At 35.3% G+C, this 16,136-nt stretch overlaps 1 protein-coding gene across 1 annotated transcript in view; it reads left to right on the top strand.

The window, feature by feature from the left end:
• SPAG16 (sperm associated antigen 16) overlaps nt 1-16,136 on the top strand; it is a 495,050-nt gene that overhangs the window by 192,401 nt on the left and 286,513 nt on the right. The window contains exon 6 of the mRNA XM_077748565.1: nt 12,692-12,757. Within this exon, the coding sequence (XP_077604691.1) occupies nt 12,692-12,757 (66 nt within the window). The remainder of the gene's footprint in view (nt 1-12,691; nt 12,758-16,136) is intronic.

Consider the following 16,136-nt stretch of genomic DNA (forward strand, 5'->3'; position numbering starts at 1 on the left):
TAAAAAAAAAAAAAGTGAGGGAGGCCATCGAATATTGGCAGCAGAATTTTCTGAAGACTTGAAGCCTTAAAACCACCAGTAACACTTCAGTAGGAGATCCTAGTTCCAGAAATGTCTCAAATAACTCCTGAAGAACAAACAAAACTTTTAAAAGAATGCTAACCACAGGAAAGATATTTTAATTTTTTTATAAATAACTTAGAATAACAGTGTTATGCTGATCCCCTTTGTTGATTTTGTTGATAAAATTCATCAAGAAACATATTATTTAGGCCAAAATACCCCAACAGTCACCTTAAACAGCTGCTTCCCTAACCATAGGCAAGTTTCTCTAAGCAGAATCATCTGGTGGTCAAATCAGATTCACCAGGAAGTTTTGCAGAAAAACAAACAAACAAACCACAGGTGACTAGGCACACTCACGGAGCTCTTTTACAGTAGATCTAGAGTGCATTTCCAACAAGTTCGTAGGTGATGTTGGGTCTGGAATCACACTTTGAGAACTACTGTATAAGGAAATAGTTTCTCAAATGCTTTCAAATACAATGTAAAGCATAAAGTAATATAAAATAAATGGAAACATATTTACGCACATAAAAATTAAATAATAAAAGAACATGTATATATTTAGGGTAACCAACTATTTCCTTTCCATTCCTTCTCTGAAAACCACAATTCAACTAAGACATCTTCTGAAGTAGGATCCTTCCAGAAGTAGGATCTCACCAAGACTCCAAGATGCTTAGTACTTCGACCCTCCAATTTACTTTCACTTTACAACAGACTACTTGTTGTTTGAATTGTGTTCCCCCAAAATTGCGTTTGAGTCCTAATTCCCAGTTATTTGTGAATGGTCCTGGATTATAAATAGGGGCTTTACAGATGTAAGTATTTAGGATAAGGCCATACTGGAGTAGGGTGGCCCCTACTGGTGTCCTGACTGATGTCCTCATTAGAAGACAGAAACACACATAGAGAAAGCCATGTGAAGGTGGAGGGAGAGATTGAAACTGCATCTGCAAGCCAAGAAATGTCAAGGATTTCCAGCCATTACCATAAACTGAGAGAGAGACATAGAATGTATTCTTCCTCAGAGCACTCCAAAGTAGCCAACATTGCTAACACTTTTGTCTCAGACTTCTAGCCTCCAGAACTGTGAGAAGATAAATTCCTTTTGTTTTAAGTCACCCAGTGTGGTACTTTGTTGTGGCAGTTCTAGGAAACTAATACAAACTCTTTACCACAAGACCTACAGTATTCTCAGCCTACCTCTTAAATTTGCTTCAAATCTCAATATTTTTTATTGCATTTTCTCTCCCACTCATTTTATTTATTGTTAGGAGTGCAGAATTAAAGAAAGAAAGGATGCAAGAAGAGGGTGGGACAAGTGTGATCATCTCAGCCTGAAATCGCTAGAACTCAAGAAAGTGGTACTGCTATCAAAATACTCTTCTGATCATTTTCCTCTGGTTCTGCATCAGGTTTCTCAAGCTCTGGACCCCGTTTTAATTATCCTGCACCCTTAGTTTCAGCATCCTGGCTCAGTTATTTATTTCTGGATCTGATTCTTGGCTTTTCTCCTGTCTTCTCTTGCCCCTTACTCTGGGCTTTGATACCTTTTGCATTGCCCAGCAGCTGGACTTTGTAAACCTTTCCACTTGGCCTTCCATTTTGGCTCTTGTCACTTGGATTTACCCAGTTCTTCCCTATCTATTCCTGAGTCCCCTCTTAACAGTGCCTAAGAAGTCTACTCACCCATGTTTTTCCCTTAGTAAATTTCTCTTCCTTATAAGATGTTTCACATCCTTCTCTACTACTTTTCTTCCCTTGTCCATGTTTCCTGACATCCAGGGTCCTGCTAGGTTGACTGTCCCTATTACTTTCATTCTTCTATTTTCAGGCCATGGTTCCACTGTTTTCACTTAGTAATCTCCCTACATTCACCCTTTTCTCTTCCTTGTCATGTCTTTTGTCTTCAGGACATCATCCATATTCATCATTTAAAAAAAAAAAATACCTGATTCACTTTGTTATTCCTTTCATTGTTGTATTGCAAAACGATGTCTTGTTCTCGATTCTGCGCTGGTTGCAATAACTGTGTTTCCTATAAATGCCCGACTCAATGGTTTCCATGTGAACTACAAAGAATGTGAGGCTGTTGGTTTTACATACAGAAGTTTGTTTTGTGAATGCAGGGGAATTTAGATATTTTGTCAAGGAAAAGGTATTTCTATAGACAACTTTGGTTCATTTGATGCCGCCTGCTCTACCCAATCTCTGTGTTCTACTTAATCACTGTGATGGACATATTGTGACAAAAGCTCATTTTCATCAAAAGAAGTTCCCAGAGGGTTTGCTGCTTTGATGAAATGGAATAATTAAATAGAGTCTAGAGAAAGGTGGTTGGAAATATATATAATAACGATTTAATCAGTTTTCACACTACTGGAAACAGTTTTTAAAACCCTCCCTTCTAAATGGCACCCAGAGCTCCATGTAAAAGCTTTTTCTCCTTCCAGAAAAAAAAAAAGGCTAGTTTCTTCAACAATTCAGTCTAGAACAAAGAAATCAAAAATACTATGTACTAAAAAAATAATTCACAGCAAAAATTATGTAGAGGCAAGGCAAACTAACATTAATAAATGAAGCTAATTAGACTTGATTTGCATTTTTAACTCATCTTAATTACACATGGATTCAGCAAACATTTTAAAAGCTGCAATCAATCTTTCACAGACATGGTTAGTTATTTATATGAAATAACAAAAACCAAGATCTTTGTTAATGATTATTCTGTCTCCAATTTATATGCCAGTGAGATTGTTTCAGTAATAATAATGGAATATATTTTTCCTTAACAACTTGTAAACCTATAAGGTTTAGTGTCACAAAATTATTTAAACAAGATTTGCAGAAAATATGAATGTTATATAAATTACTCCATTATGTTAAATATTTGGCCCTGTTCAATTAAAAAAGAATCTTTGTAAAATTCTTTGACATTAATTCTTAAACTTGATAACTAAGGTAGTAGCTCAAATGGAAATAGTTACATCTAGCTGGTAATGAGTAGGAGGATATTTTTCTCACAGCTGGTATAGACTTTAATTCTGCTCACCTTTGGACACGGTTTGCTTTGCATTTTTTAATAGTGATTTCCCTTGGTCATAATTTGAAATAAAAATGCACAGAATGCAATTGCCCAATATAATTTTCTTAACTTCAATAAGTTTTAATTAGATAATTTTTCTGAAACATTTTTACCTATTTTACTATAATTATTTTCTAGGAATATACACAGGGATAATGCTATCAGAGACAATGCCTCTGTCTTGTGATGTGAGGGGCTGGCAGGGCTGATGGGGTGGCACAGACAGTGGTGCAGACAGGCATAATGGTACCTAAAACTTTTTTCTGTGCAACTATCAAATGGGTGTGAAATTCCAGGATTAGTGCTCTGCTTCCTAGAGTTCTTCTCCATGAGGATTCTTTTGTAAAATCAAAAATACTGAGAGGGTACCCCTGGCCTTGCCTTGAAAAGGTGGAGATCATGTGGTGAAGGAAAGAAAAGTTGGTGAGGGGCAAACTTATTATTACTTGCTTAGTAACTTTCCTAGGAATGGCCCGTGTGTGTGTGTGTGTGTGTGCGTGTGTGTGTGTGTCTGTGTATACACTAATTCAAAAATATTTATCGAATACCTCTTATGAGCCAGCTCATCTCTGCAATTATCATTATGAAGTGATGAAGTTAACGAACAGCATCCCTGCTATCACAGAACTTGTAATCTGCATATTGTTACTATGTAGTAATTAATTAACATTTATTGAGCACTTGCTATGTCTCAGGCAGCAATCCAAGCATTTTATATGAATTATCTTAAACCCCCACAATGACACCATCAAGTAGATACTCTTATTATTTCTATTTTATGGAAGAAAAACTGAGGCTTACCATGTTCTAAGGATGTAAGTGACAAAGTCCAAATTCAAATTCAAGCAATGTCACTCCAGACCTTGTGCTCTTAACCATTACATTAAAGGCATGGATAATATTCATCTGTCTAGATATATGCTCCAGCATGACATTAAAATTCAACTTTTCATTTTGAGGTTGCATATTAGCTGAAAGTGCATTAATATAATGTGTATAACTTCTATATTCAGTACAATAAAGACTACAAAATAATCTCACAGTTTGATTCTTGCAACCAGCTAATGCGTCAATAACTATTGCACTCCTAAGATATTTTATGAATACTAGAATAAAGATATCTCTGGCCCTTTGGTATGATTGAATTATGTCCTTTCAAATTCATATTTTGAAGTCTTAATCCTAGTACTTCAAAATGTATTGGTAAAAGGGTCCTAAAATTTTTTTTAAATTTTTATTTTGGAGAGAATGAGCAGGGGAGGGGCAGAAGGAGAGAGAGAGATACAGAATCCGAGGCAGTCTCCAGGCTCTGAGCTATTATCACAGAGCCAAAGTCAGGCTCAAACTCATGAGCCTTAGCCAAAGTCAGATGCTTAACTGACTGAGCCACCCAGGCGCTCCATGGGAGAGAGATAGGGTCTTTAAAGAGGTAACTAAGGGTTAAATGAGGTCATTGGGATGGGCCCTAATCCAGTTTGACTGTTGATCTTATAAGAAGAGGAGATTAGAGCACAAATACACACAGAGGTAAGATCATGTGAAGATATAGGGGAAAAGATGGCCTTCTTTCTACAAGTCAAGACAAGGCCTCAGAAAGAAACTAACCTTGCCAACACCTTGATCTTGTATTGTAGCCTTCAGAACAGTGAGAGAATACATTTTTGTTGTTTAAGCTACTAGTCTGCAGTACTTTCTTATGGCAGTCCTAGCAAACCAAAACACCCTTAGACCTTTCTGTGGTGTTAAAGCCAAAAAACTGAATTCATTATATACTTCAGTGAAGAAGAGTAATCCTATTTAAGCCAATCCAATTGCTGATTTTATATGCATTTTTTGTGGACAATTTACTTTGCATAGTGTTGGTTACAGAGGCAGAAGTGGGTTAGGTCAGTCTTAGAAAAATAGTTTTGTTGGTTATTGAGACTTACTTTTTGTCTGTTATCAAGGTGGAAGAAGGTTAATATGAGTTTTAGGAACATGTACACTATAGTGAATCTTTGCAAGTTGGCTGAATTTCAAATCATGAGTCTAATGCTGTTTAGCTTTTCAAGAAATGTTCACAGAATTTAGTTGTCATTGATTAATTAGACAGTTTTAAAACCAGTTCTGCTTGTTTACTTGTAAGCAGGGCTATGGAACTGTTACTAATTGATTGGACAAGTTTAAAACTAGTTCTGGTGTTTGTTACCATGACAATGGGTCTTTTCCTAGAAAAGTGGTGATTTTATTTTTTAATCTCAGTGGCCAACAAAAAATAAGTAGAACAGAAACAGAAAAGACTACAAATTAATCTACAACTGTGTAGGTTATTTGTTTAGGCACTTTGCTAATCTTTATACAAATTTCATCATCTGTAAATGGGAATTTAAAGTATTATGAGTTTCATACAGTACAGATTAAAAGAGTTACTGTATATAAAATATTAGTGGTATTTAGTGTGGTGTTTATGTAAATGAGAGATATGACCATAACTTTCCAATGAGTTGAATTTTAAAACCTGCAATGTTAATCTGGTATCACATTTTTTAACACTACAGTATACAACCTCTCTTAACAAAATGCTCAATAGTATGATTTCATTTTATGCAAGAACTAAGGTAGATGACATGACACAGTAAATAAGAGCGAATGTATGTGTACAAAATATCCCAGGAAATATGCAAAAGACACTGTTACAGTGGTTGCATCTAGGGATGGCCTGGGATAGGAGACTAACTTTTCATTGGATAGTCTTCTATACTATTTAATTTTTCAACTATATTCCTATAATTTTTTTCTGTAATAAAATAAAGTTAATAAAAAATGTGGGGATGCTTTTACTAAGAAGTGCATGTGGGAACGTTCTGAAATAATAGAAATGATCTATATCTAAATCTAAATTCCAGTTACACAGATCCATACATAGATAAAAATTCTGTTATGATAACAATTCATTGAGTTAAGCCCTTAAGATTTGTGCATTTTACTATGTGTAAGTTATATGTTACATGCCACTAAAGACACTTTAACACATCAAAAACATATTTTAAAAGATAGCCTTTTTAAAAACAAAGGCAAAAAATCTGAGTTGGGGAGGCTTATTTTAGATGTTCAAGTCTGTTTTTTTTTTTAAATAAAAGAATATTGAATCCATTGGTCAAATAAATAAGTTCTTATGAAGAGAAAATAAGGTAGTGAGTAGTTACTCTATAATGATTTTAGTTATAGAGTTACTTAGTTGGTTACTTAGTTCATGAATATTTGTGATTTTATATTTTGATTATTTTATGATTTTTAAGTTTTTAAGCTTTTCTTTTGTCTTGAGTGTTAGGCTTCTAATAAGTATTATTTTGATATTTTTTCAACTTTTCACATGTACTTTTAATAGTAGAAAAGCCTTTCATAAAACTAATCTTCCTGCATAGGGTTTATGTCAGCTAGGTGAGACTAAGTTGTATTATGGTACACACAACCTCCAAACCACAGTAACAATTATATCTTGCTCTGGGTATATTTCCTCCATAGGTTGGAAAGAAGATTCTGCTCACTGACTCACCTAGGATCCAGAATGATCTAGCAGGCATCTTGCATGCTCTGGTTTCTTCCAGAGGGAAAAAAATATCCCTGGAGGATATTGCACTTCTAGTTAAGTGCTATACAAGTCAAATTGAAAAGAGCAGGAAAGGGGTATTACATGTCATTTTCACTCACAACTCTTCAGTCAGAACTCATTATGTGGCCCCACACAACCATAGGGGGACCAGAATGTGCACATCTACCAGAAAGGAAGAATATTGGAAAAAATTGGCATTGAAAATGGCATTAAAATGGCATGTTTGTTTCTACCTTCTCCCTTCAAATTCTTTCACATTACTGGTTAGATGAGTTTGTAATTACAACAAAAGGAGTTACTGTCTTGCCTTTGACACTCTCTATCTCTGCCATGATGGATTAGTGTTTCTGTTTTCTCATCCCTGGTTGAGTTGAGACCCATGCCCTTGAGTTAATGTGAGGATTAAATGTAATAATAAAAGTAAAACATTTAGCACAAGATGCCTTAGTTACATAATGAACATTGAATATATGTACAGTTTCCTCCTTCACCTGGAGTCATCAGCTGTCTCCGTGTAGCTGCTTAGACACAATGGCAGAGTCAAAGGTAAATACACTACAGGCTTAAAACCAAGTTATGGCAAAGGAGTTGAGAGGAATAAGACTGTGCACATTACGTGTCATGATTAATCAAAATAAACACATATTTTGGGACGAAGACCAAGATACTTATCCAAAAATAAGATATCTGGTGAGAGGAGATTGTTTTCTCTCCAAATTTCAGTTGTGATCTCCATGTTACTGTTTACTTTTTTACTTAACAACCTTTTTATCAAATCCTACCACAGTGATCTTGGGCCTTGAGGGTAATAAGAGTGGTGGACAAGACAAATAAGTTTCAAACAAGTTTCTCTTGTGGAGCTATATTCTATTAGGAGGAAACTAACAATAAATAAGGAAACAAATTCTTAAGTGATTTTAGTTATAGTTAATCATTTCCAGAAAACCTCTGTGTACAGTCTGCAAACAGGCAAAAATAAAGAGCTTAGAGGACTGTGTGAGATTTTTTTTTTAACATTTTTTTATTATTAAGAAACAGAGAGAGACAGAGCATGAGCAGGGGAAGGGCAGAGAGAGCGAGAGAGATAGACAAACAGACAGAATCTGAAGCAGGCTCCAGGCTCTGAGCTGTCAGCACAGAGCCCAAAGCAGGGCTTGAACCCACAAACTGTGAGACGATGACCTGAGCTGAAGTCAGATGCTTAACCGACTGAGCCACCCAAGCTCCCCTTTGTGAGATATTTTGAAGGCCAGGACTACATGCAACTTATTTCATGATTACCCATGTCTCACTGGACATACTCAGTCACATGGTCACACCTGACCTCAAGTCTGGCTGAGTGCCCAAGGGAAAAAGTAAAGGGGTTTTATAAAAGTTTCTGCTACTGTATGAGAGGATACAGGAGAGGAGGCAAGAATATCAGATGTCAGATATCACTGAAAAGTTTGTGTTAGAGTTAAGAGGAGAATAGGAAGAAGGACCAGGGCATGTATTTAGCTACATGAAAACTTTCAAGGTAGAGGAAACAGGATGTATGAAGGCAGGAAGGCCTGTTAGGAGAAGAGGAAGGCTATTGTAAGAGTTTTATGTTTTTATGTTTATATTTCCTTATTCATTTATCCTGACAGGAAACTAAAAGTTTCTAGATCAGAGATCAGACCATTTATTTACTCACTGAGCAGCTTTTGTGGTTTGCCATTTCCCAATTCCCAATGAAGAGAAGCTGTGAGAACCAGGTGTACCCCACAGGTACAGTGGGGTTATGTACTATGGAAAGGAACCCCCAAATTATAAAAGTCAGAGCCCTGGTGCCCCTCCAGGGAGAAAAAGGGGACTGCAAGAAGAGATAGGGAGAAACCTTTATGGGAAATGTAAACAGATCCTCTTTAGGAAGAAAAGAGATAAGCCTCTAGGCTTGCAACCCCTGAAATGTAAACAAATATTTCAGAGGGAGATACATCTAAATCTCTCCAGAGATCTCTGTCTTTAGGGTTTGATAGCTATTCAATCATCCTTTCATCCAGGTGGCATACTGTTTGCTCAGAAAGCCTTGACGATGCAGAAACATGAAAATATTCATGAAGCACAGTGCATGAGAAGGAAGAATGGAAAAAAGATGAGGTCAGATAGGCAGACAGGAGCCAAACAGTATGGACACTTTGGAGTGAAGTATAAAGCGTTTGGAATTTATTCTGAGCGATGGTAACTATTCAGATGGCTCTTAGCAGGAGGATGGTGTGATCTGTTCCAGGTTTTATTGATCACTCTACTGGCTGTGAGAGGAATAGATGGGAAGTGGGGTGAGAGTAGAAGTGAGGAGACCAGTAAGGATGCTCCTGCTGTCTTTGGGCTGCATATGATGCATGACTTCCTGCACAGAGTGGTAATAGTAGAGAGAGACAGAGGCAGGCAAAGTAGGGCTTTATAGTGGAAAAAAAAGCTGAGATTCTCAAAGAGGGAAAGGATGGGAGTGGGGTAGAAAGGCAAGTATTCTAATTCTCAGGTTTTTGATTGGCTAAGGTTTTAAAAGAATTTAACGTTTATTTATTTTAGAGAGAGAGACAGAGCACGAGCAGGGGAGGGGCAGAAAGGAGACACAGAATCTGAAGCAGGCTCCAGGCTCTGAGCTGTCAGCACAGAGCCTGACTCCGGGCTCAAACTCACAAACCACGAGATCATGACCTGAGCCAAAGTCTGATGCTTAACCAACTGAGCCACCCAGGCAACCCATGCCCAAAGTTTTTGTTTGAGCAACTGGTGATCCCATTTCCTTAGAGGGAATGATTTGACAGAGTAAAGATAGGCAGTTGAGACATAGTAAGTAAAAAAGTCTGCTTTTGCATACTATGTCGGACATGCTGCATCACTAGCAAGAAACAGATGATGCATGAAGTAACTCAAGTTGAATGTTTACAGAGATGTGAATGGGGTTAAGGAACCAAACACCGCACCCAATAGTTAGCAACAATGGCAGGGCAAGGAGATCATTATTGGACACAGTGGAGCTGTGGTCGTGGGAGAGGACCCATATAACAGGAGTAGTGGAATCAGGTAGAAAACAGGACCAGTGACAAAATCACAGCCAGACAGGAAGAGAGGTAAAGTGATAATTTATCTGTTCTCTTTATCTTCCTGTTCTCTCATATCCTGCTGGCTCTTCCCTCTGGCTGAATCCAACCAGACACCAGAGGGCCTGAGTGCCCCAGGTGATTTTGTTGATAGAGAGCAGGGCACAGAGTAGGACAGTGCCACATGGGGAGTGAATCTGACAGAAAAAGAGAAAAGACAGCACCAATGCCTCTACTACTCTTTAAGGGGATCTTTAAGGAGGCAGGAGAACTAAAGGCAGAGATTATTTGGAAGTTGTCAGCATTTCAGTGGTTTATGTTGCAGGTTAAGGGCTAGTATTTGTCAGGCTCTCGCTTTGTGTTAGGCACTTCACCAACATTTCACATGCATTTTCCAATGTAATTCTCAAAACAAACCGATAGGTTAAATATCATTACCTCATTGGACACGGTAATGGTATTTAACCTATCGGTTTGTTTTGATAATTAAATGAGGCAATTGGAGCACAGTGAAGTGAAGCGATTTGTTTAAGATCACACAGCTATTAGGTAGCAGATCCAAGAATTAAGTGCCAGACATTTCTATCCCCAGGGCCAGTGTTTGTAATCATCACTGCACACAGCTTCTCTGAGAGAAGCACTGAATACTGGTGCAATGACATGTTGAGTCACATGTGTGCTTTTTTTTTTTTTTTTGGTCTTTTTTCTTGTAAGACTCTTCACTCACTCTTATGTGTTTTTTTGCCCACTTCTTTGGAAAAAAAACAATTCTGACAAGAATTCGTCAAAGAAGATATTCCAAATTTTAACATCCCGATTTGGGTATTACTTTTGATTAAGGCTGTTTGCAGACTAGAATATTAGTAACCCACATATTCCCTATGCCACAAAAAGAGTTGATTCACTTTTATCTTGGGAACAAAGCTGGATAGAAAAAGCTTTTTTTTTTTTTTAACTTTTCTTAATTCATGAAACATTTATCTTCAAGTCAGGTTTTGTTACAGCAGCACAAATGTGGTCTGTCAGCATTTCCATTATAACCCCATATTTCCAGGGCTTTTCAAGAGTGCCTTAGAGATTCTACTTTGAATTAAAACTTGGCATTCAGGATTTGAATCAGAAAACTCCATTTTTCTTAACAATTAATCAAAGAGTTTAGAAATTCTCACTTTAGAAGAGCACCAAATGTAAAACTTTTATTAATGTAAAAAATATTTTGCTAACATATATATATGTATACATATATATATTAGCACTCACTATGCAGGTATAATATTATACAACTATAGATGACATTAGCTCTCAAAGAAAATTAATTATAAAAGTTCCTAAAACAATATATGTAAGCTAATTATAACATCTTTTACTTTGCCTTTTTGGCTTTGTAAGTAATTTATTTCTACTTTGGGAATTTAGAGAATTCAAAGTTCTCAGCATAGTTGATTTAAAGTTGTAATTGTCTCAAAATAGTTGAACTAGAATAACATGGACAAGGGGGATCTGGAAAGAGTATCAAGATGTTTCAACATTTTTTTGTGAAATTTAAATTCATGTGGGGAAATTTTGCAGTCTGTGAAAAGGGATTAACAGCAAGCATTAATCCTGTAAATAAATATTTGAAATTCAACTAGGTGAACTCAATAATAATAGGACTAAACAGAGCTTAGTTCCAAACTATTCCATGGATGTCCTATAACAATGAGGAGACATGATGATGGTACTCTATCTTTCATATCCCATTTTGTAATCTTTTCTGTTGTCTTTCAACCAGCAGTAAATGGGTTTATGACTAAGTAAATACCAGATAGTGATTGAGAGTAGATGAAGCCTTTTAGTAAGCCTTCTCTCCTGATTGAGTTCTCTCCAGCCACATTGGCTGTCTTGTCTATTTATGATCTTCACAAACATATTTTATACCTTTTAAAAATATCTATTCCCACCCTGTCCCCTTACAATGGAAGGTCAATGAAGAAAAGGTTCTTTGTTTTATGTTACATGTTATGTTCAAGGTTCTTTGTGCCTGACGTAGATTAACTGTTCAAAAATATTTGTTGAATGAATTCATTGTTGAATTACGTCTGAATTTTAGCCCATTAGAAGACAATACAAACAATATTCCACATATAACTAACTGGTTCTTCTACCACATTTGTGTTATTTCCATAAGGTAATTATGAATGTCCTTTGAATACTAGTGTCACAATGGAAAATCCCACATTAAAATACCCTGTGTAATGTGTTATGAGCCCAATTTTCTTGAAATAATTTAAACTAAAGTCTGGGAATTTTTGTAGTTAATAATTTCAGTTATTATTTGGAAAAGATGACCTGAATGGATAGATGTGAAGTATAGTGTTCGTAAAACAAATGATTATTTTGTGTTAAAAAGACTACTTTACCTGTTTAATAATATTTTTAGACATATAATGATATTAATGCCAAACTTTGAAAACTCAGGAATTAAAATATGAGCTTGTATTCTATAACGAACAAACAAAAGAACCTTATGTACCTAGCAGTGATGGAAATGGTGTAAAAACAGGAACCCTCTATAAAGGTTGTCCCTATGGCTTGAAAACCATGCTAATTGCAAGATGGAGTCACATAGTGTGACTTCACTGCCAGCTCAATAGTGAAAAAGTAAGGATACCAGAATTACAGTACATAGACCAGAGTGGATAACATACTCACCAACACAGCCTTGTCTGATTCTGAATGGTAGCTGATAGCAAAAGCTAACATTTTCTATCATGAGAATGTATTAATTTTATTATTGGACTAAAGCAATGCTTTAAACCAAATGAAATTAATTATCTTTTTATTTCTGTTACATATTTGGAGAAATTACCTTTTTCTTATATTTCTGCTTTGTCTTCCTAGGGTAACTGTGAGCAGTCACTTTATGGTCATATGCATTCAGTCAATGATGCCACCTTCACTCCTAGGGTGAGTTCAGTTCTCCTGATAAATTATTTTAATACTTCATATATACAAGTTAAATTTAGTGAAACAAAGTCCCGGGGGGAATGATAAGTTAACAGGGTAAAGAGAACAAGGTTAGGAATTAATTATGGCAGTGGAAAAAGATATGTATAGTTTGGGTTGCAGAAGTTTAAAACATACATGTGCCAATATACAGTGGGAGGAATGATGAGGAATTCTACAACACTTACTCCACTTAGACACATTTTTTAAAAGCGTCTTGTCTAATATGAGCTTCACAAGAGTAAGCAGGATATAGATTTGTAAATATTAATGAATATGCTTGAAAGGAAATCCAAGAATAAAAAAGCCGTCAAAGAAAAATAGGCTTTCTTCAGGTTAGAACAGAGCGAACTTGATTTGACAGATTTTCAATTGCTCATTGAAGGGTTTCAAATATATCCTTCTTCATATAAACTGATGACATAGCAGAAGTGTTTATTCACAGCTTGAGGCATTCAGGTATCAGGATGATGTCACCAATTAGGAAGACTGTTAAACAATGCTTTCAGTTGCTAAGCTAATTGAGGTCGTCTTTAAAACGGTACAGATAGTACTCAGGGAAGAATGATTTAAGTTTGTTCTTTCTAGATGAAAGCTATTTGACTGATAGATGACCTCTCAAGTCCTTTCAAACTCTATGATTTAATTATTGCTAACATTTCAATTTGCCTCTAAATTCCCAGTAGAATGTGAATCTTAATTCCATATCCCTCTTCTTTCCCAATTAGCTAAAAAATTAATCTGATATATTACCTACTTCTAACTTCAAAATGACAGCATCGTCAAAATTCTGATACTATCATGCTGTTATTATTCTTTTAGACAGAAGAAAAATGCTCACTAAAAATTATTTCTTCTAAAGGAATGTTATTTGCTCCAACTAAAATTGTGCTGGTGTCATTGTGAATGACACCTGGAATGTTAGTGATGGGCTCAACTACAATTATATTTTAACATATTCATCTTAGTAAAGAATTTCCATTTAATTGACTTTATTGAGCCAATATATTACAAATTAGTTCTAGGTACCAAGTAAAATTTTATTTTTAGCAGAATTATGGAGCCATTTAAGCACTATGAACCCATATGATATAGGATATTTATGCTAAAAATCTATTAAGTAGCTTATAGCTTTATATACCCAAAGAAAATTAAATGGAAGCTAAACAGAAATAAATTATTTTGTGAGTTAGGCATTTTATTTTTGGTAAGCAATAACATAGCTAAAAAAGACACAGCATTTAATATCCCAAATAATAAAATTGTTAAAGATATAAATAGCCAAATTAATTTTTTTTATTTAGCAAGCAAGATGTACATTAAGTATACATAATAATTCAAAAAAGCAAGATGATGAATATGAGGTCCAGGTGTCTAATATCAAAGTGGTTAACCTGTTTTTGTTTTTTCATCTTTGTCCATACCAAAGAACTATCCCCACGCTATTTCAAATCAACATCCCCAAGTCTCATGAAATGCTTCCATTATTTTATCTCTTCTTTGCTATAAATGTTTAATAACTATTAAGGAAATGATATTTTGTTATGATGACTGAACCCATAAGTGAAATTTTTAGTCACATATGTCAATTGTTTTGGAAACTGTTTTATTTCATATACCTTCCAAGCAATGTCAAAAGTTTAGGAGGTAGCAGTGACTGAAAGGGCACAAAGACTTTACTCAAGGACATGGCATTGTGACACAGTTCCCATTCAAATAAACCATCAGACAAAGCTGTCATAATAAATGCATTATACAGTGCATACATAACAGGCGGAGATTTGAATTATTTAGAATTAGACTTGCTAATTGTTTGATGCCTTCAGGGATATGTATTCAAATTGCATTACTAGTTAAAAATGCATTTAGCTATTTACGTAAACACAGTTTTAGGTAAATTGTACATTTTAGACTTCTAAGCAGAAATCATGAGTGTAAAATTCAGTGTTATCTACCTAGCAATCAAGAAGCACAGAAGCAAATACACAGCATACAATAGTTATTTATGGTTCTAAAAATTTACATGAATTGACTTGTATTTCTATGTTATATTACTAGGGTTGTGATGGCTTTATTTCTGACTGATTTTTCTATTGGAAATAGATATTTATTTAAAACTGCTTTTTAAAGTGATCTGCTAATGAAACATTTTAAGGAACTATGAAAGCTTTCTACTAAGTCCATTTTGTAAGGCAAAACAAAAATTTTAAATATTGACAGTAATTGCTGAAAAATATTAATAGAAAATTCAATGTAATTTAAACACAAAACCAATAACTGTATTAAAAAAAAAAAACATAGCAACAAAATGAGCAGGGTATCCCTATCAGATTGTCCTCTACCTTTAGTTTTCCAGAAAGTAGTCTGACTTGAATGGAAATTCCATCAGGCCTTCTAGTAGCTCTTGTTGGCATTCCCTTAGAGGGATGGCAAGGTGAGTTGGGTGTCCGTATTGTTCTGTGGATGTTTCCTGCTGTTTTGAGAGGCAGGTAGCCAGAGTGGCTATGCTATGCCTGCCTGGTGAAGTCAGGTGAACACTATAAATCAACTCTATTAGAATACCAATGCATATTTCTTTTTTTTTCCCCTAGATAATCATTTTTATTTTTGTCATTTTGTTTTCTTTTTTTTTTAACAAATAATTTATTGTCTAATTAGTTTCCACATAACACCCAGTGCTCATCCCCACGAGTGCCCTCCTCCATGNATCAGAATACCAATACATATTTCCTTTGGAATATTTACTTCCATCTCACACATTTAAGCTAGGAATTTAGCCTCATTGATTGTTGAACAAAATTAGAAGGCTGTACAGAATCAAAGACAATTCTAGTAGTTCTAGGGTTTTAATTAGAAAGAAGAGACTTCAGACTTACCTCAGGTCCTATTCTTACTTCTAATTAACCTGTTGTATTAATTCAAATATTATTATATTGATTTTTCAAATAGAGAGGTATGTGTCTTTATTGCAATTAATTACATAAAGTATGGATATTCTAGTTCAGAAATGGATTACATTGTATATAGCCTTAATAGAAGACAAATCAAATTATAACTTGTTTCTCATGTATATAATGCAGTGAAAGCTGTAGGTGCCAAGTTAGAGGTGAAGGAACATGAAGCCAATCAGTGTTATCCTTACAGCAGTCTGAAGTTTTAAATATATTAGAGAGAAAGGGGTTTAAGGAATTTGTACCAAGGAAGATACCTACTCCATCTGTTGACCTTGAGTCATGTGTAGGGTAAGAGATCTAGAGGGAAAGTGGTAATTGTGGATGATATTCAGGCTCACAATTTAAGCGAAGAAGATAAAGGAAGTGTTGGGATTATAAGGGAATTG

Source organism: Crocuta crocuta, unplaced genomic scaffold (genome assembly GCF_008692635.1).
Source record: "Crocuta crocuta isolate KB4526 unplaced genomic scaffold, BGI_CrCroc_1.0 scaffold229, whole genome shotgun sequence".
In the NCBI taxonomy this organism is placed as follows: domain Eukaryota; kingdom Metazoa; phylum Chordata; class Mammalia; order Carnivora; family Hyaenidae; genus Crocuta; species Crocuta crocuta.